The sequence below is a fragment of the Orbicella franksi genome, chromosome 12 (assembly GCF_964199315.1).
Source record: "Orbicella franksi chromosome 12, jaOrbFran1.1, whole genome shotgun sequence".
Classification (NCBI taxonomy): Eukaryota; Metazoa; Cnidaria; class Anthozoa; order Scleractinia; family Merulinidae; genus Orbicella; species Orbicella franksi.
Window position 1 is genome coordinate 6,204,075 of NC_138156.1, and position 24,678 is coordinate 6,228,752.

A 24,678-nucleotide genomic window follows, 5' to 3' on the forward strand; every position below is an offset into this window, starting at 1 on the left:
CGTGGCGTCAAGTCTTACCGTCGCCAAATTCTCCATACTTGCATATTCAAGTATGTAAATTATCGAAATAAACAAAGAAACCAATAAACTGACTATTGAAATAGCATTATGCAGTAAGCTAACTGCGACTTGCACTGCGCAAAAGAGAGGCTGCTGACGATCTGCACGGTTTGCTCTACGAGCTAGCGCTCAAAACCGCAGCTGCTTCAGACGTTCAGTTTAACTCACACCTGATTCACAAGATTCTCAAGGACAAGTACGTATTAATGTCAGAGTATGATGTGAATTACAATGCTTTAGCTCTCTATAATAAAATAAAATCTTGGTGATCTTATTGAGCAAGGTGGCGGCGCGAAGCCGACTTACCCTGAAAGTCAAGTTACAAAACGCCAACCTTCCTGCCGACAGTGACATGGCAGGACCGTAGCTAGTAACAGGCACACCGAGGCATTTGTCTCAGTCATTTTTAAGACTGTCATCACGAGTATTGCCAGAAGTCAATAACCCATAAGCCACACACATAGCCAAAATGCGGACCTATTTTTTTTATGAAAAGAGTATTTCCTTATTAGGCAAAGGTTAGCTCGTGTCAATCATCTTTTACTGGGAAACCCACGGGTTTGTTCATAGAGCACTTTGATTGTTCATAGTCATACCTAGGAAGAGAATTTAACCATAGACATTGCCTCAGTTGTAATTTTTTTTCTGGCTGCGGCCCTGCAGAGTAGGATAGCGTGACCAGACGAGTAAAGTAGTCTCGTCACAGACCGCTGGCCACTGGTAAAAGATAACGAAGGTTACTACTAAGATTTTTGACAGCGTGTCAGACATTTATATGATTGGTACATGACATAGGAATGCCACCAGCCTTGAGAACGGTAGCCCGAAATAAATTGAAGAGCACTTTTTTATTACTTTACTCAGGGTATTACAAAACAAAGAAACGGAATCTACTCGCTTACTCCACAATAATTTTACGACTATAAAAACTTGTTGGAGAAGTTATTGCCAATCCTAGGATATATACAAAAACAAACAATTTTGACACAAAAGAAAAAGAAAGCCATGCTCTCTTAACAAGGCTTGTTTGATTTGAGCTGGAGGGAAATATTAAGGAAACGCATTGTAGCAGTTCTAAAGTTGGTTACTTAAGAGTAAAGATGTAATCTCAGATGGTTGTTAGCCTAAACAGAATGTGAAGTTGTCCATGACGGTGTGCAAAACCTGCTGATGCAATCACAACAAGCACGCGCTTTTTTTACAGAGGAAAATGGCGTGGGTAATGGCAGTTTACCGCGAGCGAATTCAGGAGACGGTCGCTATGGTTACGGGGGTTGCCGCCTTTTTTGCAGCGGCAATCAGAGCTCTGTCTATGACTCACGAGAATGTCCACCCACTCCTCCCCCCCTTTGGAAGTCTAACTGAAGAAAACTCTTTTTACAATGGTCAGTGGTCAAGACTGAATACGTGATTGATACGAAAAAAATTGCTGACAAGTTACGAGAACATGTCATCTCTATCAGCGCCGATAACTTCGACATCTTCCATGGTGCTGAAGTTAAGGAAGTGAGAGGGACGGTGTACTTCGTGGTAGAACTCTTTGGGATTGGACAGCTGGAGTTCGTAACGCATGTTAGGGGAGTGGCGAACACCTGTAAAACCAGAAAATCAGGCTGTTAAAACTGATATCTGACCATGACAAAAACAATAACTGTCTTGCCTTCAAGGACAATGTTAAGTCACTGCATAGCTCGTATACAGACTTAACCATCGACTCCCTTTACAGTCACAAATTCTTACACCTTGTAGATCACCTTCAGAAACGTTAGGATGGCATTTCTGAGCCCACACAAATGGCGCATTTTCGTGTTTTTGTGGAGTCCTATCTCTCGACAACAATTAGAATTCAGCCAAAACTCACCCATAAAGTTGAAGTTCCAGGAACCTTGGGTGGGTACCATGAAGAAACCAAGAAAACGATCCGACAGTAACATCTGTACTTTCTCGTAGTGTGACGGGAGGTAACCCCTGGGATTGTTCCCGGTGTCTTTGTTGTTCCGGCCCCAGTCATAACCCGAGGGGGTCAGTTTGTAGGCGGTCAGTGAGCACGAACCAGGAGTGAAACTAAAACATGAACCAGGGATGAAATTAAACGCCAGCGTTATTTAGTATCAAAGGATATTTATAGCATGTTTTGCTACTTGGGACGCTGAACGGAAAACATACATGATTGTAATTTCATGAACTAATCAAGTTCTGCTTGCGGCAAAGTTTCATTGAAGCACAAAGAAAATTTCCCATTTCTTATTGCAGCGAGAGAATTTACGGGCGCACAGAACGTTTTTCCGCTATTAGGCGGGCATTATATCTTAACAAAGGGTTCTGTTACGACGAAAACGGACTGCGCTTGGAAAAAAGTGTTTCCCTTAGTGCAAGCAGAGACAATATGAAGTTACAAATGATCCCTTACAATTTTATTAAATAATGGAACCTCCAGTACGCCGATACCCTCGGGACCAGAGATTGTCTGATTGGTGGAGATGTCCACTTAAAGGAAGTTCAAAGTGTGGTGTTTGCGCTAAAGTAGCCGCTGACAGGTATCCAAAGAAGAGGTTTGACTGTTGTGCCATTTCCAAGGAGACTGAACAATATCGAATTCCAGATCTTCGCAAAGGTTAAGAAGACGTTTGTCCAAGTGAATTTGAACAGTACGTACCTGCATGTAATGATGACAGTTTTCTCGCCGTCCCAGGACGGGTTGTCGGCCATGATCTTGGCGTGTGTTGTGACGTCTTGCGGAGAAAGCTGAGGAAGCTCATTGGGTTGAGTGTGGACCCAGCCAAGTGGTTCCATTTCCTACAAACACGCAAAGCAAAACAGATCACATATCAACTCTCCATACTTTTTGTATGCATTTCTTTTAACACTAGTGCTGAGAATAAAAGAAACGGAGATGCTAGTCGTATTTTTTAGGGGTTAAAATGTGGTTTTGGTACCTTTTAGGGTATTCAGCCTCAAAAAGTCCACAGAGGTAGCTTTTTGGTACCTCTTAGAGGTTCTTTTCAAAATTTCTGACGAGCACCTCCAACTTTTTTTTTATGTGAGGTCCCCCCCCCCCCCCCCGCCCCGCTCGGGCCTCAGTTCACTGTGAGCTTTCCATACCTTGAGGTAGTCGTGCTGTGGTAACATGTTCGGTAAGTGTACAGTCTGATGTGTGCCCCACTGTGGAACCATCACAATACACCGGATCTCCTTTACTTGAGGATTATCAGGCGGACTGACGCCGTACAGGTATCCTGCGATCTAAAACATCATCACAAATGAGTTATCTCCTTCGTCTCTCTTATCAGGTTTGTCACGCTACTCTACACCAGCGCAAAGAATCGCGGAAGCTCATGTGAACAGGCGCGCATAAAATGATCGAAAAACGTGCAAGCTGGAGGGAATCCCAGTAGAAAGTGGAAAGGGACATTTGTAGTGCTGCAAATTAAACGTTGCTGCTGTTTTGTTTTGTTTTTTTAAATCACTGTTATTGAGGGGAGTCTTGACATCTGCTTAAAACCTCAATACAGCTTGTGCAGTGCAATAGAATTTCGGCCGAAACGACAAAATCTTTCTCGAGGTTAGTTACAGGCTGTAGCCAGAGTGTCAGCTCTCAGGAGTTGCAACACCGACATCAGCATATCATAAGAATTACATACGTCGACCGCCAACGGTAACAGCCCGTGTACTGATAGCAGTAACCCACTATCCCTTTACCTGTGTTCTTAAATCCGAGATTACGATAAACTTCTTCAGAATGTTCTTCGGCAAAATGTATGTGAACCCTGTCTCCTTGATATCATCTGAAGACACGTAGATGTGATTGGTCCTGAGGTGCAGGTTCGTGGCGGAGATGGCACGGACTCGCCACTCCGTCTTGGACGAGAACGTCTGTGTCTCGTAGTTGGAGGTAGTGGATACGATGATTTCATCTCCGTGGATGTTGGTGGTGCGCGTGGTGGTGGCTGTCAGCTGCGACTGTTCCTTGGTCTGCTTCTCGATTTCTGCTATCTGCTGCCTCTGTTGTGAGGGTGCCGAGATCTCCATACCCAGGATGATGTCACGGATCTCGGACTGAGTCAGAGAAGCAACGTTCACACTGGAGAAAGAATAAGGACATGGTGCTATTAGACCGGGGGCAGGGTGCGGTTAGTAAGAAAGTCGATAACAGAGTTGAAAGGTGTTTAAGGATAACTAAAAAGGAGGCAAACTCACTTGTTTTTCTTGCCATAGTCAGCTAAGATGAGATCTTTCAGGGCAACCTACACAACAAAAGGAACAGATAGGAGTAAGCAACTCATATGGACGAACGAACGAACGGACAAAAAAACATAACACTGGATCAAAATCTACCAAAAATACAGCAACAAGCCCACCCCAATGCAATGTTGATTAAAACCCTTTGAACGGATGGACACGAGTGCATTTTGTAATTTTCCAACATAGAAAGGAGAAAAGGGGGTTTGACACTTTTTTTAGCTGCTATGATCGAAATTCGAAATATTTGCGTGTGTTTCAACTACATGTCATTTATGTTTCGAGATTTATGGCGTGTAGACATACCTCAACTGGTACCCATTCCTCGTCTGTCAGAGTAGGCCAGATGTGATGAGGCTCAGTGATAGTGGTCTTGTCCGGTTTAAGGATGACCTTGGTTCGGTCAGCGTTCACGTGCAAGGCTCGGAGAATGAGGATCAGACGTGAGAAGGCCGTGTATGATGAGATGGTCTTCAGCCAATCGTCATACAGGTTAAACAGTACCATCTGTGGTTCAGTGGCTTTCAAAATCATGTCTCCGAGCTTCTCAACCTGTACAGGGTAGTAAGACAGAGTGTGTGAATTAAAACTTAAATGATTATTTGATTGATTAAATACAATGTCTTACTGGAGTGCTCTCAGTACACTGATTGTAAAACGCTTAAACATTTTCAAGGAAAAACGAAACGTTAACAGAAGTGGTTGGTGTGTAACAGACCATAAGAAAACTAATGAGCTGATACTACGATTATCAGTTGAGTAAGGCACGAGGGAAGTTTGGTTACAAAGTTTTGGCCTCAAAATTATGGTGTTGTCAGGGGCAACTTACCTCGTTTCCATTGGTAACAATATCAACAGCCGTTGGTCGCCTGTCGTGTCGCCTACAATTTCGTGCGCTTTGCTGCCAATGACGTCAAAGGCTAACAAGTTGCCAATGGATACGGAGCTAGTTGCTCGTGACAACAACACGATTTTTACGTTAAAACTTGGTGACCAAATTTTCGCCCCGCCTTACTCAACTGATAATCGTAGTAACTACTAAAAGAGCAGAGATTTTTTTCGCAGCTCTTTGCGAATACTTGAGAATTTGCTACGAGATACTTAAATCAATTTTGCCAGTTCATGTACGCTACTTTTAGACTTCGGCCTTACAGTTCTCCCATTCCAAAGGAGGAGGTGCAAGAGGCGAGAAATTTACACGTAAAATTGAATCGCAGTGGGAAATCAGGCGCAGAAGTTACCGCTGAATTTTTCTTCCTTCAAAAATGGAACCTGGCCAATGGTCTTACATTCACGACAAAGCGCTTTTCGTGGGGAAGTATCTACTTTTTTAACTAACACAAACCTTCAAGCAGGCCTGGAAAGGAAGCTGCAACTCACTGCCCTTGATAACAATGTTTGGAAAATCCAACAGATGGACCTGTAACACAACAAGTTGACTATTAGTTTGAATAAACCCCTCAATACCAGGTGGTGATAAACTTGTTGCTTCTCATTTCTCCCATCTGCCTTTTTACAAATACAAGAAAGCAAGTCTTGAGAATGTTGAGCCCGATCAAGTTAAAACGACATCCTGATTAAGAACCACATTTTCTCAATGAAAATTACAAACAGTTCAGAGAATTCATACGTTGAGGTTGGGATAAACTGGAAGAACCAGCAGAAAGCTCTGTGTGACCTGAACTGCAACAAAACTATGTATATGAATGAACATGTCAGCGTTTTCCATTTCTACCGCTGACTTCTTCAAAGGATGCCCCACCCATCTGAGAATATTTAGTCTTGATATTTCCTCTGAGTCACGCTTAGACAAGTTTTCTCGACAAGCATTCTGTCTCTACTATACCTCAAGAGGATCAAGCATTCCTTTTCTTGTTACAATGATCTGTTTAGGCTGCTCTTCGACTGGCAGTGAACGAATCAAGGCTGCCACTTCTTCGGCTGTCTTCCACTTGGCCAACTAAAAAAAGAACAAATAAGTCATTTAGCCAGCACTTTACCCAATAATAAACGTTACCAGCCTTTGTAGCCTCACATAAATTTCAACCCAGGCAAACAACACTTCCGATTTAGGCGCAAGAACCACACATTGTTTAGCATCACATGACGTACCTGTCCTAAACGTTTCTGTCCCGCCCACACAGATGTGTGGATGATCTTGAGGAAAAGCTGTCCCGTGCGAGGATTGAAGATAAAGATGGCGCCGTTGATTGGCTTTGTGGTCAAGTTACCTTCAAACGTCTGAATAGAAAATAGAGACATGCTTAAAATCAATGTTTGTGCAAGTCAAGTCTAAAAATAATTGTCTGTTATTAAGCGGACACCCTTCAATAATTAAACAGTAAGTTCCAAACTTTCCTTCTCATACACAACTCAAAGCGATAATGTTACAGAATTGAAGTCGACATACGCTATCATTTAACACTTTGAACACTTGCAGCAGTCTGTAGCATCATACAAAGCCATTCTTTTGTCAGGTCAGTACCCATCTCTGGAAGCAATACCCAAGAATTTTTCAAAGTTTTTTTTTTTTTCAAGCAATGTTTTTCTTTTCATAGACTCGACGTAATGTAGAGATTGGAATCGTACTCACTACTCTGGGTGTCAGAACCGAAACACTAAGTGACATAGATTTCACAAGATAACTAAAAATTTGTCACAGCTTGAACAGAATTTCAGACTACTTCCAGACAAGAATTCCACTTTCGCACTATTTCCCAAGTCTGCCTGGAAAACTAGCCACCTGTTACCTTTTTTTTTTAAACAAATCGAGACGGTCTGGTTAAGTCATTGCAAAAAAAAAATCTCCAACCTCGGTCAAAAGGCGCCTTGCCTTACCTTGTGAATGGTCACTCTGTAGACATTGGTGTCGTCCACAAACCAAATGATCTGATTGGAGAAAAGCTCTCCATAGTTCTGTGAAGACAGGTAAGGCTCGGTGGGTTCACTGGAGTACAGCTGAAGACCTTTCCTGATTCGCTCTCTCAATACGTACAGTGCAGGATTGGCTTTCATGATCTTAGCCATGGCCTGTTGGATGAGGGGTTTCACACCAGGGAACCAGTTACCAAAGGCACTGCAAGAAAAGGAGAAAATAACGTTTGTAGCACTACAATAATAACGAATATCTACTTGTGCATAGTTGACCAGTCCCGCTATCTTTCCGCCCAAAGGAGTACGTGACAAGCCATAAGAACGTCGCTCGTCACACATTCATCTCTCCAAAGGAATCCGTGACGAGCCCTAGCAACGTCGCTCGTCACGCAATATTTTTTCCACAAAGGAGTACGTCACTGTACGTGATCAATTTTTTAGAACATCTGCACATGAGGCTAGCTTGGACATGACTAACATCTGAACACCACTTCTCTTACCTGTGAAGATTGTAAGCCAAGTCAATACCGATGAGCACCCCAGTAGGGGAGGGGTAGATACTCATGTTGTCAGTAGTGTAGTCAAGGTATTTTGCGCGTGCGTATCTTTCAATGTCGTGGGAATCGTAGTCTCCCCAACGGAGCTGTACATCTACCCAGTACTTCTGGGTTGTGGTGCTGTCCATGATGTCACTGTAAAAGACGAACACACTTGAAAAAACAACAACGGCAACAATTAATCATTATCGAAAAACAGATTGGAAAGGGGCAAATGCGCAACATTTTTGACCACATTTTCTCGTCTCATTTTTTCGTTATTACAAGTGAATTAAACACATACTTGGAGTCAGCCAGGAGAGAAGGTTTGGAGACATTCCACTTGTACGCAGCAAACAACAGGATATCGGCGCATGAGCTGTTCATCTTGTACGACTTACGGGGATGAATGGTCTCTTTCTGAACGGTCTCTATCTCAAGAGCATCTAGTTCCTGGTCGAACACCTATAAAAATAAATCATAATTAGACTTGAATAGATGTGAGATAGTTTGAATCCAACCGGTTTACACATGTAGCGCTCTTTAGCGAGGCACTCAACTCAATCTCTATTATTACCCAAGCACCTGCTTCTCGGGCTCCGCAAATGGTTCACGAGAGAAGGAATTAAAATGCTGTTAGAGGTCGAGTTCAGTTCAGTGTTGGGGTTAGCTTGTCGTTCATTTGAACGTCTCTTTTGGCAGACACGCTCCCTTCGATTCGTAGGGTTAGTGGGATAATAAGTTAAGCTTTGGCATTATGGTTGGGGTTAGTTTATTAATGTCCATAGGTCCAGTGTGCGCTAAGATTGAAGTATTGAGGAAAAGAATGGAGGCAAACAACTAATGATCTGACTCTGTACCTGACACAAGTCCATGACAACACTCTCATGAACTTTCTGCCACAAGTGAGCTCTGAAGATCTGAATGAGTGAGATCTTCAGTGTTGGAATCTTGCCGTGCATGAAGATTCCTGTCAGGTCAAGCTGAACCTGGAAACCAACGTAAACCTGGAAAAAAGAAAGAACAAAGTTCAGTGATCAGTGGGTGCCTGAGTAGTTTGGTACGCGGAAGTTATTATTTAACAAAAACTGGGCCAGGCACCGGGCAAATTGAACAGCTGTGAGGACGATTTTGACCCCCTTGTTTGACCATCTAGCGGAAAGTTTTTCTCATAAAGAAGTTAGGTTCAAATAACTTTGCCTGCCCATGAAAACTAGTTGCCCTTCTACTGAAAACGTTAACGAATCCCCTGTAAAGGGCTCATCAAATCGTTCTTTGATAGCTGCACTTTTACAAGTTGTAACTGTCATATACACCGAAATACAAATAATAGCCTACAATGCAAGAGTTTCCGTACGAATGAAGAGCTTTTTGTGCATTCTGACAGTGCGAAAATTGGGGCAAGAGAAAAACATCAATGAAGGATGGGGAGTTGAGGCCCACCACCACCCCTCCTCCAACTTTCGTGCGACCAGACTTTGCTCATGTTTTCCATCATACGAAATGCTTGCTATGCAGGCTTTACAAATAACTACAGCAAATGGGCATGATAGCAGAGTGAAAGCCAAGGAGAAGCGTTCTTCAAAATGCCATGACTACAGACAGGAGCTAACAAGTTTGCTACAGTACAACTAAAACAACTAGCTTACATTAGCCCTGTTAATTGTCGGTGACCACCAAAGAGTGAATCTTCTGTTGGGGATCTGATTCAAACCAGATCGCTGTGCATTGGTCAGTTTCTTGTACTTCATGGATTCTTCAAATCCACTGGCCTTCTCCCAGAACAGACCTTCCCATGTGGGGAAGTATGTTCCTTTAAAGAGCGTGTGTTCCAGGATACCCTCCACACCTCCAAGGGCTTGAATCATGTCTGTCCGGTAGTTGTTCAGGTTCCAAAGTTTGCCGTCGTGTCGCTGGTGTGTCCACCAGAAGGGATTCTGTTTGAGAACCTACAGGAGAAAGACCAACATGGCTTAGTGATATCTTTATAATCTTTTCTAATCTTGTAAAATTCTTGAACTAAGACTCAATTCTCCTAATGTAGAGAACAGTATGGAGAATATTAAAGATGATCAACGGAACTAGGCATAAGCCTACAAACCTCCTAGGATTACAACATTATTTCAAGGTTTATTCAATGTCAGATCCAGGTAAAGAGTCACTTTTCTCTTCCACTTTACATACAAGCTATTCAACACTTTCGAGTGGAATACCATGGAAAATCTGATGAGTGACTTGTATTGTCTCACTATACATGCAAGTCTTTAGGCAAGTGAATACAGTGAATACAATGGCCAACAGAATGCAGTGGAGGATGTGAAGGTAGAGTGCAATACCGTTGAGTATACAATGGCTTTCCTGTGTTCTGATTGACTGTATTGTGCGTCGCATGGTATAAATTTTCTTATCCTCGAATCAAACAATTTTAGCCTACCTGATACTGTTTGAAATCTGTTCTAACTCTCCATCCCTTGTCATAGGCAAGGGTGTGTCTGTCCTTTTGAAACAGGGTGTTGATACGAGGGATTCCACGGTCCCATGAGTCCTCCAAATCTTCAAGGGTCAAACGTCTGAGGAAAAAACAAACAAAATCTTTACAGCAAAGACTTCCTTCAGCTTGCAATTCTAAACAACTTGACTAGAAAACAAATCAAAAAGGAAAGGAATTTGTCTGTGCTAGGATTTTGTTAGCCTCTTGCAATTTCAACGTAAGTCATAGCTTTTTGTCAGCGCAAAATACTAATACATGTGTTTTCTTTCTTGGTCACAGCTATAATTAGGGTATAAACAAAGACGTCAGAGGATATAACAAACCTTGTACATGAATGTAACCACCCTCTCAGAGATGTGGCCTAATTGTCTAGCGACAGATTAAGGGAGAATGTTCAACTCACCTATTCTGAGCATTAGCTTCTTGTCGTTTCAGAGCGTACTCAGCCCAAACCCTCTGAGAGTCAATGAACTCACTCTCCCATGGCTGAATGTACCTGTTGAAACCCCACAAACAAAAAGAGCATAAGTATTTGGCAGAGAACATTAGTGATCACAACAGTGCTGACAAGCAATTCACTACTCATGATGCTCATGACAATAGCAGAATAAAATTAAACAAAGGTACATATGATTACTGTTTGGCTGCACTACTGACCTCTCCTTCGTGTGAATCAAAGTTTCGTTCTGAATCTATTCAAAAATGTTGCAACAACTTCAAACCCAATTAGTTTAATCTAGAGTATTGGTGTTACCTGTACAAGTTAGGGATCAGCTGATCTTTGTCATGGCTCATGCCAGATCTGAAGTGAGTAATCCCTGCGTCTGTTTGTTGTGACCACCTGAAGAACAACGAAACAACATGGGTTAACTTCTGCAGTGCGATCTTCACTATTACTTACTAAGAGAAGGTAGGACTGAGGAATTAAGGACTCCATAACTAATAAATGTCTTGACCTAAGGTGCTGTTTGAGGCTAGATACTTACCCTTGTCGTGCCCCGCAGGACACCGAAGGCCATAAGTTTTGACATGTGCAGGCAATAATAATTATTGCCTGCACATTATTATAATATCACTGCAATGAAAATATTCAGGTGATACAACTGAAAAGAAGGCCTCCACATAAAAGAGGAATGCCAGGTGCAATTGTACAGCATTCATTTGTCACAGTACCTGAGATCTGACTGTGGAATGAGAACATGACCCATGGAGAGCATACCAAGGCCACCCAGCTCCTTAGGAGTGTAAAACACGACAGGGGGAAAACGACTGGGCATCTTGGAGTTCAGACCAATCTTGATACGTGTCTGGATCTGAAAGACAACAATGTACACTGTGTCAGACAGGTAAGCTTATACAACAACAACAACAACAACAACAACAAAACAAGACGACACTTTTACACTAAACTGGAAAATTATGTTGATGGCTTGAAGGTTCCCAAACATGAAATCTGGGGTGCCCGACACTTAAGCTTGTATGACAAAAGTAAGTTTTTCCAGTTGCCCAAAGGCAAAAGTTAGTTGCCTGTGGTGCCTGGGCACTTCTAGTCACTCAGCACAGTCCTGGGCTTGAAACTAGCTTTCTAATCCTTGTTTTAAATGACTACCAAAGACATACATGTACATGTGAGCATAACCCACTTCCAACTTCTAACTGCTTGCACACCGCAAAATTTTGGAAGACCTGGCCTCGGATGTCTTGCACAGAAGCTTGAGAATATTTACAAGAACTTAAGGAGGTACATCATGGTTTACACTTCTTGAAAAGTTAAGCTTAAATTTTTCAAGTTCGTTGTTTGTAATCCATGTTAGTATTCTCTGTTCTGAACCATCCTTGAACCACCCTTGTTCCTTCATGGTTTATTATCAGTTTGGTGTTTTACTATCTAAGTTGTAAACTACTATTTTAAGGTTTCCTTCAATCTTAAGGTACTTTCATACATGTACATGGTCAAAATAACTCCAAATACAATGACTGAGCTCCTTTAAAGTTCCAAGAAGGACTAATATTCAGCACCTTATTTTCACACTTGACCAGCAAGTCCAATAGTTCCTGGGTGTTGACAACTGATTCCCGATAGTATGTCATCAAGCCAATCAGAGCTGTGTTCCATTTGTTTACAATCTTAGTAAAAGTAGTGGAGCCTGATGCCATGAGGATTTGACGCACTCTGTTGTGGAATCTCTGCTGAGACTCATCATCCACCTTTAGGAAGCACTGGGCAGTTCGCTCCTTGGTGACCTGGTGTAGCAAGAACAGAAGCAATAATAATAATCAGCACCTAATTTCTCCTTACAACATCAAATAAATAGACAGGTGATAAGAATAAAGAATATCATCAAGTAGGGTGCCATGCTGGCACAATTTACAGGGTTCACACTCTTTAGAGCTTTTAAAGTTCCATGACTTTCCATGGCCTTTTCCATCACCTTTCCGAGTTTTCCATGATCTAAGTTTATTATTACATTATCACATTATGACAGTATTTTATCAAGTAAAAAAAGTGTGCTTGTGTTTAATTCTGCTGAAATTAATGTCTGTTTCTGAATTGACTGTCATTTCGTCAATTTTTCACCTTTTGTCTTTTTATTCCCAGAAAACATAATGCTTTTGCACGACTTTCCAAAACCCTCACTTAAATTCCATGACGTTCCAGGTTTTCCATAACCTGCACAAATCCTCAGTTAACCTCGGGTAAAGATAAGATGAACTGCAATCATACATATATTCTTGTACATGTACCTCATTTTGCAAGTTCCATACACCATCTCTATGAGTGAATTCTTCAAACGTTGTGCGGCACTTGGGCAGAATGCGGCACTCAAAGCCACACATGTTGAACAGAAGATTTGGATTGTCTTTGCTGTAGACAGACACAAAGCTTTCATCCCAGCTCAGTGTTGTGACAGATCTAGGCAGGCGGTTCTTAATGTCCCAGAACACTGCACGACCAAGATTAACATCATGCTTCATGAGCCTCATGCGAGCATCCCTAGGCCAGCACTTCCTGTTGTTGTAGCCCACAATGTTCTCATTATTTGGATCAGGGTGCTCTGTTAGATAACGCTGAATCAGATCACGTGCTTCATCAGCTGTAAACCTGAAAAAACAATATTAAAGATTAATGTAAAGGAATATCCATGCTAAAGAAATGTCGGTTGGGATTTAGATGCAGTCCATACCCAGTAGCCCATGATTTTACAGGGATTGACATGCTAGGCAATCAGCATCTTACACAATATTCTTATCAGCATTGTAATTCTTATCACCATCTTAATTCATTTGATATGTGTGTGACTGTTAGCAAGGATATTTTATTTAATTTATATACTGGTATATTTAATTTCTGCTTTGCTTCTAAGTGTTCCACACTATTGGCTAACTATTGGCAAATACAAGGAAATTGTCACCACCATACTACAGTGTACACTGTATATATCTTATCATTTAAGACACCATTGCTCCAAGATTATCCTCCTATCTACTTACATTTAGAGGGGCAAGAGCCAAGCCAAGCAATTTTGAAAACATGGGAAATGTTCATGGAAAATTCCACAGTACACAGGTATCCCATGCATGGGGGGAAGTTGCCTGAACACCATTAGCAGAAATTTAACTCAACTATTTTTAATACTAGGCTCCAATTATGGTTTGTGAAATAACTTTAAAGATTCTTATGCACATGTACATTGAAGCAAAGAGCTATATGAACAGTTACCTGAAGAAAATGTGTACTTTGTCAATGTATCTAGAGTACAATCTGATGGGATGTTGGGCCTCTGTCTGCACATCCTGGAAAGTCAGGAAGTCGTTTGGCATCTGTGGAGGGCCTGCCATCTCACTGGCCCTCTGTAGACCCAACACCAACAGATCCATAACCAGTCCATAGTACTGCACAATGAATGATGCAAACTGAAGACCACGGATGATACCATAGGAGTTTGTGTGGTTCATGTCCTGTTTGTGAAATAAAGGTGGAGAGTGAAGCTTACAAAGTTAACTGTCAAAATCACGAAAACAATTAAAATAAACTGGCACCCACCTTGTAATTGATGACAATGTTGTTCTTGGCTGTCATGTAATCAGCAATGTTGTGATCAACAATCAGTCGCAGAAGTCGATTCAGCAAGGTCAAATCAATCTTCTCGTACATCTTGTCAAAGTTTGACTCCATCATGACATTGCACTCTCCTTCAGATGTCTCCCACACATCCTGCAAGTTGTTGATTCCTGAAAGCAAAACACTTTTAGGTACCTAAAGTGCAAAGTTATACTTAGGTTAGTCTGCATCAGCGTAGGAGCGTCCGATACTAGCAGGGCTTATCTCAGTTTCTGTAATGAAGGAACTAGGAGTATTTCTACTCCCCCTGGATTGGAAGCTACTCTGTTGTAGGGTAAATACCCAGCATTAAAACAGTCCATCTCTATTTATATACCTGGGTTGTCAACACTATGAGTAAAAAATTTTCCCCAAGAACACAATGTTCTGTCCCCAACAAGGGCTCACATCTGGACAGGTCAATAGGGAGTTCAGAATGTTAACGTAGGTCACTGCACCTCCCATCTAGCTGAAGAAAGACACCTAAGTATATCTCGTCTACACAAAATTCCTGTGACACAAAACTGTGTCACAAGATCTCTTCTAACCTTGGCACCATTTGTAAGTCAACAGTGGTGGAGGCTCTGTGTCAGCTGGTTTTACCCACGGAGGAAACAGACGTCTTTTGTCAGCTTCATACCATAAATACTGGTCAAGGTAGGCATCTGTGATCTTCTCCAGTGGCTCCACATCATACACTGGAATGAGATGGCTGTACAAGTCCATGAACTCAATTCCAACCTACAGTAGGTATAGGGATTATGGTCTCATTAACTCTGGAACTACCAAAATCACTTCCAGACAAGTGGTCAGCAATTCATAATTTTCATGTGACTTAACACCTGTCAGTAAGTGGTCTGTTCCAGTAATCCTTGGACCATAACCAGTGTACAAAAGGTAAGGCACATTCTAGGGATCAGAAGAAGCTTGCAGCTTATCAGTAAAAGTGTATTTCTGAGCAATACTGATGCTGAACAACTTTCTGGCATAGAATTTTTAAATTTTGTATTTTTAAGTTTCAAACCACTGTCAGGAATATTTCACTTCTGAATGGCCCAGACTAGTGAGAATTTGCTTTTTCAAGTGCTTACCTCTTTGAATGCTCTCTGTGTGAGCAAGTGACGCTTGATTCTGCTGAGTGCTTCGTGAGGGTTGTCGTATGCTTGTTCTATCAGTCCCAATTCTTCTCTCTGGGACTGGTTCAAACGACTCTTTACACTGAAATACACATTATAATAGACAACAGTGAGATCTCCAAACAAATTCTTCTGGAATCCAAGACTTTACAGTGCGTCACAAATACTAGGATTTATTTTATTTTTTGGGAGTGTACAGTGTAATGTGAAGAAAAACCAATGAGGTGGGAATGATACATTGTAAATCACAAACCCTAGTGATAATTATCCCTGTGGTTTAATCTGCCATCTGATTGGTCAAAACACATCAATGTCAAGATCAAATTGAAATGTTTGAAATTTCTAACATTTGGCAAATTGACCCGCTGTGAGGACGATTTTGCCCACCTGGCTTGACCATCTAGTGGAACGTTTTTCTTATAAAGAAGTTCAATTCAAATAGTTCTGCCCACCTGTGAAAACCAGTTACCCTCCTGCTGAAAAGTTAATGAAACCACTAAATTTGCATGGAATTCAACTTTGATAGCACAAACCTGTAGGCTTCCTTGAGTCTCTCCAGTGCTAGAATCAGCAGTTTGGTGTCATGCTTGTATGAAAGAGGTGGAAAAGGGATCGGCGAGAACCTCCTACTCTCCAGCCAGTGAACTGTTGTGGTGTAGATAGCAACTGCCTCTTCAGCAGAAATGTATGGACCATCCTGTAGAACAAGTAAACCTGAGATTTGGTACATGACTTCTCTGTGACTTTAATGTCCTTGGCATTCTATTAAAGCAAGCCATTTTCAAAATGGCTAGTGTTCTAAGCATTCCGGCTCAAGACCTGAGGTGTGCTAGGTCCTATTGAAAGCAAAGTGGACACACCAATCTGATCTTATCTTAGCTTCTTATGGAAATGTTCTTTAAATGAGATTATCAACAATCAGAGATGACTGGGAGATCTGCTGTTGACCAGTGGATGGTTGCCATGGGCATGCATAGTTGTGTCATTGCTGCACAGTTTTGCCCTTGTGGTCTTGCTCTGCATAGCTTTGTTGCTTTTGCCTTTGGTTTGGTCCCTCCCACCTGCCTCTTGGTTCACGGTGGGCCCTTGTGTCCAGGTAAGTGTACTTATTCTCCACGGACAATTCAGTGTGACAGGTGCCAGGGGGAGGTGACCCATTGGAGGTTGCCATGGTCACCCCCTTTATTTGCATTTTGCCCACACTCACTCACTCATTGCCTGCTTTCCTATCAATTGGCACCTACCCTCCACTTTGAATATTGCTTATCAACAAGTTAACTCAAAAACAAAGCTTATGCACAATTCACACCTTCAGGTAGTTGTGTTGTCTCTCTTGCTCAGCTTTAAGGTAAAGTCTTGTTAGACGACCCAGATTTTTCTTACAGACAGTCTTATCCACTGTGGCACCACGGCGGATACGTTCCCTGTTGTAGTGAGCAGTGTTTGTCCACCAATCTGCCTTGGCTTTGACATAACGTAGGATCATGTTTTCCACTGCTGTTGGAAGACCAGGAACCTAACAATAAAAGAAAGTTACCCATCAAGTAAATATGTGCCAAGGTCGTGGCTTACTGTAAAGACCCAAGACAGGCCTCAAATCCCATACCTTGCACCTATCACAACTTACCCCAGCACTTTGTATAGGAAAAAAGCACTAAGTAACAACAAACAAAAGCAAACAGTTTGTTACCTTCCAAGGAATGTTGGCTTTCCAGCACCTCCAGGCTTCACTTAGATGCTGAAGAATAACACGTGCCTTGTTCTGTTTGATGCCCTCTGGCATCATGTCTAGGATGTCGTGCATAACGGCAGCTCTGAGCTCCAAGTCAAAATGGCTTTCAACTCGCTGCTTGGTGACTGTCTTGGCCACTCCCTTAGAGTGTCGCCCCTCAAACTGCCTGGCCAGAAGGTTGCCAAGCCAACGTTCCAAAAGTGGCACAACACCACGCAAGAAAAAGAGCCACACCCTCCAACCAGGAGCCCAGAATCCACATCCTGGTCCTTTCCCAACTGGTCCCTGCAAGAAAGGTGCATGATTCTCATCAACATTGGTCTTCTTCATTGATACAGAGGAGCCCTGTTAATCTGGCTATGTTGAAATGGTGACCACAAAGGTAGCTTTACTGGTCAAAGATTAAGAATGTTCTCCTAAGCAATATCTTTCCCTTGGCTTTTTGAGAAACCTGACACATACAGACATATGAACCAAGTCTACCTTAATTGTGCATACAGCAACAATATTATCGACACTGCTAGAGATCCTCTGTGGTTGCCATCCCACCTGCCCCAACTCAGATGATACACAGAGAATGAAAAGCCCTACTTACAGTGTTGAATCTGTAGTAAATGAGATGTTTGATGTCCTTACACATTCTGATCTGTCTCATCAACTTGTACTTGTATCTGTACATTCCAGTCAATTGACCAACATGGGCAAAGATGTACTGCAGGCCATCAGCAAGCTGTATGATACAAAGTAATTTTTAATCATGTTTATTAACAGAAAAGTGTTTTAAACTTCTGTCAAAGAACCCATGGAGATCAAAACTGTTTTGCTAAACTCAACATTCTCTTTCTCACCTGAAAGCTGTCTACATTGCCTAATCTGTACTGAACATGGGAATCTACCACCAACTTAGTGAGTCGAAGGATCTCGCGACAAAGATGGAAAGCGTTTCCAAATCTTGACTTCTTTCTCTCCTTAGTCGTCAGAGTTTTGACTGGTTTCAGATTGAAGTTGTAATCCAGATGAAGATAGTTGAGGTTCTTTCTGTGAATCAGTAGGTTCAACATGTTGTAACCTTGGCGACAAACTTGAAGCCCAACTTCCACCCAGTCAAGAGTGGTAGTTTGAAAGAACTTGGTGGCTTTGAAAGATCGGAACAAATATCTGAAACAAGAAATACCACAACAGTTTGTTTTACAGTAAATAAAATAAAGACAAACACAATTTTGCAGTTATCTACGAACCTAAGCAGTTGTAAAGATAAGCTTGCAAAAAAAAAAAAAACTGAATCAATCGATCAGAATCAATCGATCAATCAATCAATCAATCAATCCTTTATTTGTTAGAGCAGGTTTATCTTTTTTAGGTTAATTTCAATATTTATCTTTTACCAGGCAATCTACAGAAAAGTTTTCAGTTGGGAGTGCAACATTTGTTTTCTATGCTAAGCATACATCGTAGTTTGGGTTGCAAGTAAACATGTTTGTATATTGATCTATGACACCATGTACAAAATTCCAACATTTTAACTTGCAACAATAGCTGTATTACATGTAAGTATAACACTGTAAGTTCAAAGCTTTAACAAACTGACCTCTTCTTCTGTGCTTTGGGTGCTCTGTGTTTAAGTGCATTCAAAACATAGCACTTGAGAAGCTTTTGATATGACACCCGCACCTTAACTGGGTGACCAGACGGACAGTGTTCACGATACCTAAGAATCAAGTATTTAAAGCACTTACAAAGTTGCTGGATGAGTTCAACAAAACGATCACAATAACATTTAAAATTACACTTTTAGATGGAGAGCTACACATTTCAGTAGATATCTGCAAGAGATATTTTTTATACATAATAAGTCAAACTATTCTTGCATTTTGGAGGACAGACATATATATGACATCATTAACATGTTTAATTTTCCACTTCTTTACTATAATTATAATACAAGTGGACTCCATGTCACTGTGCATCTGTTGAGTAATAGACCACCAATGACATCAATATGTGGTAAGAACATCAGTTACACACTTGCCTATCATCTTGTGTGCCACTTTTTTGTTCTTACCACTACTGAACAGAAGCACAGCAACATGGAATCTGTTTGTTAAAATTTATAGTTACTAGGTGGATAAAAGTGAAAGGAATTCTTACCAGGTCTTTACCAAAGGTATATCAATTGCTCGACGAGTTCTGGCAGATCTCAAACAGAATGGTCTTGGAGCCCACAGCAAAGAGATACCTACATATACAAGATGACAACCCATAAAATGACAACTGTTAATAATAAAATGAACTTATCCAGAAAAATCATCCTCAACAACTTCCCAAGTTGTAGCTAATTTTAGTCACAAAAAAGGGAACAAAATGAAAGAAAACCTAACCATTTGCTGTGTTGTCTGTGTAAAGTGGTGTATCTTGTAAGAATGGCTGAATATCCTCTGGCAGCTCAAAATCTTCATCTTCATCAGGTTGGGGCTCTGTTGTCTAAAACAACAACATTGACTCTTTGTAAGACCAAATATCGACATTTCAATTCTAGGTAACTTGTGTTAAATATATAAATGGGTGAGACAGTTGTTTAAGCTTGTAGTAAAACTGATAACATCCTGAGCAGATCTGGATATCTGCATCTCTGTTATATTGTTCAACACGTGATTTCATTGTTCCTAAACCTAAACTGTCTGTTACTGCACCCAAGTTAAAATGATCCAGTAACGTACTTAGAGAACTTGAATGAATTATTCAAGTCGGTATAAAAAGAACATTTTATTATCCATTCATGCAGGATAAAGATAACACAAATTCAAATTCAAAAGTGCTGTCTTTGCCTTCAGCATTGATCACCCTCATCACTTCTCACACATGTAATGACGTATATAAGCTCCCTAAGCTGTACATGGCCCTCTTAGCTCACCGACCTTCAGGTCATTTTCTACCATTACGAGGGTTTGTTATTTTTCACGACATGTAAAATACCAACAAAGGTACCTTGACTGCATGCCTGTGGGCAATTGGATTCACAAGAGGATCAAAGTAAAATGCTGGAAGATCAGGGTCCTCTGTTTTAATGTACACAACTGAAGGGTGGTGATACCTGAAAAGAAGGCACACCATCTGACTCAAGTTCAAATTTATCATTGTACTGTACATGTGTCTAAAGTTATTGTACTTAAACTGTACAGGAAGCATATATGGGTAGCGGTCAGGGGTTTCATTAAGGGCGGGCTGTGAGGAAGATTCTACCTGCCTGGTTTGTCTGGTTTAACCAGCTTGCAGAAAGTTTTTCTTTTAAAGAATTTCAGTTCAAATAGTTTTGCCCGTATATGAAAACCAGTTGTCCTTCTGCTCTAAATGTTAATGAGACTCCTGAGTGGTGAGGTCAAATGGTAAGAGAATCAGGAACTGCTGGAATCACATGTCAGCCATAGATCTGTGACATAGCTCAGAGGTTAGCATGATAAATTCCAGACCAAGTGATTCAGGTTCACATTCTGGCTGGGGTGACTATGTCTCTCCACCCAGGAATGTCAATGGATACCAGCAAAAAGTTCAGGCTAGCTAGCATCCCACCATTGGGTAGAGTACAGTGTAACTATTTTTTCACAAACTGTATGGATCAAAGAGCAGTCTATAACAACTTCAGTTACAGATGTGCGCTAGTAACTTGAACCAGATTTCTTTAGCCACCAATCCAAACAACAATTGGCAGTCTTGAGCAATGTTGTTACCCGCATCTGATGGCTAATAGGCCTTTCCCGCATTCCACTTCAGTGCGTTCGAACAATAGCTCCAGAGCGAGGTTGAGGTGGACATTTTCATACATTTGGTGTATTTTTTGTCCACCCTGACCTCGACTCGGCACCATTGTTTGTTGGAATGTGGGAAAGATCTATTATGATCAAAAGTACTATACAGAATGCATTTATAGCATTTCATTGATGATTTTATCAAAACAGTACAAAATTCTTCAATCAGAAAATAAGCAAGAATAAAATACGTTTCAGAATGTCATTACCAAGTTTTAAAATGTCAAGGTCAGAGTTCATGCTAAATAGCCTTGTCGAATAGTTTTGTTTTTTATTCTCGCTTATTTTTTTGCTAAAGTCCTTTCCACAGAGTTTGCTAAACAGTACAAAATCTATCATAAAATTTGCTTCCTACATGTACATAAGCCAATTCACTTGTCAAGTTGCCACTTCCCACATTATGCACCAAAATGAGTTATGGCAAAGAAAACCAAAATAAATAGATCTACAACTTGAGTATCCCCTTCCATCCTGATTGACTCACCAGGGAAGATGCACTTTATAAGGCAAGCTGTTGTACAGATAAGGAAATGCAATCCTGTACTCTGTCCTCACAGGCTGCCTAATGATGATCTTGTTGATGTCGTTAAACTCATTCCAATCCTCGTCATGGACATTCACATCTCGCACTAATGGTTCAAATTTTGGCCCTCCAGGAATAGCCACATTCAAGGCTTTGGCAGTGAAAAATGCCTTCAGATCAAACAGGTAAAAATAGTTGTCGTCAACAAGATCTGTCAGAAGTTGGTTGCCCAGACGATACAATGTTGACATGATCGGGAGTGTAATGTTCCATTTCCTGTATGAAGAGCCATTGATCATTCTGAATAAAATAAAATGAAAAGTACACGATAAGTATAACAAGATTTTTCAAATGCCAACTTTTAAATAGTTGGCTCCTCACATGCATGCCATCATTATGGAATTATTCAGGTTCAGTCTTAGAGGTACCTCAAGTAGGAACAATCCAAATGTGTGAAGAAAGACAGCTGGTTTCTCAGGTTATACTATTGGCCATTAGTAAAAGAATTAAAGATGAACTTTTGATCAGACACTAGGCTTCTCATGGACATCACCAGATTATTTTTGAATGCAAATTATGCATAATCAATGTTTGGCCACATTGATATGTCCCACCAGCATGAAGATTTAAAAGGGCACATGACCTGCTACCATATGTGATAAAAATTATTTTCAACACTGGACTAATGCTTGAAACATCTGATTCATACAGCCACAATGGCGATTTATTTGCCTTTATCCACTTCAAGTTGATAAACAGCAAAATTATTCACCCACCGACCCAGCACAATAGCTTTTTCTTCTGATCCAACAAACAGTACTGATGCAACAAACAAATGCCTAATTTACTTACTTGGTATCAAGGAGAGGATTGTGATCATAGAACCATTCGTAGACACTCCCATCTTCTTCAGGGTCCAGCTCCATCTGGATTGGCTCCAGGGGTTCAACATCCAGGATATTGTCTGCATAATCCAAAGGTGGTTCTTCATCATCAAATGGAGGAAACCTCATCCTCTTGAAATGTCTCCTGTCTCTCTTTTCACGTCGCATCATGATCCACATGGTACTACGTTAAGATGGTAAGAACAATGTTGTTGAGCCATAGTCAGAATAAAAATCTAAATATTTTTGGCTACAACTCAATTCCCCCTTCAGGAGCATCTGACAAAAGAAGTCTGCTTCCAAAGGGAAGCATATCATATGGGAACAAAATAGTCCTGGAAATATTGCTCCTTTATTCTATTTCTTGCCTAGCAAAGTTCTTTCAACACCACAACTTTATTTACAAAAAAGTACAACATTTGGTCTCTTATTAGTCAAGGACCCTTCTATGGGTATCAGACACTAACAAGGACACATTGTTTTACCACTGTGAGTAATCACAATTTGGTACATTATACTTAGTTGTCTAAGTATAACACTTTGAGTCTGATGCAGGAAGGAAGGGTTGTCATTAGATGTGTTCCAAGTACTTTAAATTAATGAAAGACTAATATAGTTTAGACCAACAATTTTAGAAACAAAGTGATAATAGCTTGTACTTACCCCCATTGAGCCAAATAAACAGGCTCAACAACCCATGGAATCTCATTTACAAATGTAATGGCACCAGTGATATGATACAGCACTTTGACATCTCTAATCTGTTCCCAAGGCATGGGCATGTTTTCCAGCAACTTCAACACTGCATGGGGCATGTACTTTAGGGCACTTTAAAGAATAACCATGGACAAAATGAATGCCAAGTGGAAAAGGATTTCATCTCTCAAGAATGCCAAAACTGGATGTTGCAACAAAAAATAGCTTTGCAAAACACTGAAAAACAGGCAGTAACACCTGAAAGTACTACAAAACAGCCTTCATCTGACAAGTGACAAGCTAAGTTTTTTTTTTTCATGTATCTTCATGTTTATGATAGAACTTTATAATAACGTGATCTGCAATATAACAGCTCAAGTATCCTTACCCCAGGTACACCCGCTTATCGTGCCTGTATTTTCTGCTTGACATGTCACCATGATCCCGAATGATCTTTCTCACATGCTCTGGAGGCATATCTTCCTTTTGAGCCTCCACAAATCCAAATTTTCTTTTCTCACTGTATCGCTTTGACTGGAGTTGTTGCCATTTTCGAGCTACATAGTTTAAGCAATAAGTGAAACCATAAATATATTAGAACTGCCTGAAGGTCTCCATGACTACAATAAGTATTTCTTAGGACTTCTAAATGTCTTACTTCTTTTCCCTACAAAAGCACCCCAACGTCATATGCACTGCACTTGTCAATATAAACTAGCTAAACTGCCAGCGCTGCCTGTACACCCCCTTGATTACTGTTGTTTGGTAATTATCTACACTGAGAATTATACAGCTGGCTGTTGCACAGACTGTGACTGAATTCAATTTTAGCCATTTGTCTATACTGCTATCTTGACGTTTTTAATGTTTAAGAAATTATGAAGCGAAACTTGCTTACAAAACCAAATTCTCAATCACAGTCAATTCTACTTTTATGCTCATTCTATTGTAAACGCCTTCCATATTCTGATGAAATCTGTTACAAAGAGAATACAATACCTAAAGGTTAACCTACGCCACGTTTAAAGGAGAGAAATAGACGCTAACTGCCATGATAACGGTCATCTTGGTGATCGCTGCGAAGGGACGACTGCATTCAGGTTAGAGTACTTAAAAGATTTGTAGGAAGAACTGCTCACGTGCACGACAATTTTTATTTCAATCAAGGAAGAAAAATAATATTAGTCGAGTGAATTTGGCCGAAAAGTCAATTTCCTTTAACAATTATCGTGTATTACCTTTTTCTTGCAGTTTTTCTTCGGTGATTTCAGCCGGTAATCCCGCAATCCCTGGCTGAACCCACGCCGCCATGATGGCGGTTTCTCTGCAGAACAAAACCTAAAACATAATTACAAAAGAGCATAGGTTATCACCTGCCTTTCACATTTCGCAATCAAATTCATACAAAAACCATAGAAGCTTCAATTACCTGAAAAACAGTTCACTTCCTTTATAATTCAAAGCAAAGCTCGGCAAAGACGTTGACTCTACGAAGCGTGCATGCTGTCCGCCATGTTGTTACGTTACAGCCCTGCAGAAAATGAAAAGCGCCCCCAGAAATCTTCATCAAAGTGAGGTTAAACAAAATATTCCCATAGTTCA

The 24,678-nt window shown here is 40.8% G+C and overlaps 1 protein-coding gene across 1 annotated transcript; it reads right to left on the minus strand.

Moving 5' to 3' along the window:
• Nucleotides 1-889: 889 nt before the first annotated feature.
• On the minus strand, nt 890-24,608 carry LOC145464317 (pre-mRNA-processing-splicing factor 8). Its single transcript, XM_081448163.1, has 40 exons — nt 24,506-24,608; nt 24,315-24,414; nt 23,465-23,633; nt 23,044-23,208; nt 22,349-22,564; nt 21,458-21,796; nt 20,156-20,261; nt 19,549-19,651; nt 19,319-19,406; nt 18,759-18,878; nt 18,019-18,328; nt 17,766-17,900; nt 17,129-17,455; nt 16,748-16,954; nt 15,972-16,135; nt 15,394-15,520; nt 14,851-15,043; nt 14,246-14,433; nt 13,922-14,160; nt 12,946-13,303; nt 12,220-12,444; nt 11,374-11,513; nt 10,955-11,041; nt 10,604-10,696; nt 10,144-10,279; nt 9,359-9,658; nt 8,570-8,716; nt 8,014-8,174; nt 7,674-7,865; nt 7,138-7,375; nt 6,412-6,540; nt 6,146-6,259; nt 5,645-5,719; nt 4,606-4,851; nt 4,258-4,304; nt 3,760-4,141; nt 3,163-3,303; nt 2,717-2,856; nt 1,922-2,124; nt 890-1,652 (listed from the first exon to the last, which is right to left on the minus strand). The coding sequence occupies exons 2-40, from the start codon at nt 24,385-24,387 to the stop codon at nt 1,498-1,500; spliced, it is 6,978 nt and encodes a 2,325-aa protein (XP_081304289.1). The 5' UTR covers nt 24,388-24,414; nt 24,506-24,608; the 3' UTR covers nt 890-1,497.
• Between the last annotated feature and the right edge of the window lie 70 nt (nt 24,609-24,678).

Coding starts and splice junctions, on each gene's coding strand:
- LOC145464317 (XM_081448163.1), bottom strand. CDS start 24,387: ATGGCGGCGTGGGTTCAGCCAGGGATTGCGGGATTACCGGCTGAAATC. Junction 22,565..23,043: donor GTTTATTTGGCTCAATGGGG/GTAAGTACAAGC, acceptor ATCTTAACGTAG/TACCATGTGGATCATGATGC. Junction 7,376..7,673: donor TTGGCTTACAATCTTCACAG/GTAAGAGAAGTG, acceptor CTTTTCTTGCAG/TGCCTTTGGTAACTGGTTCC.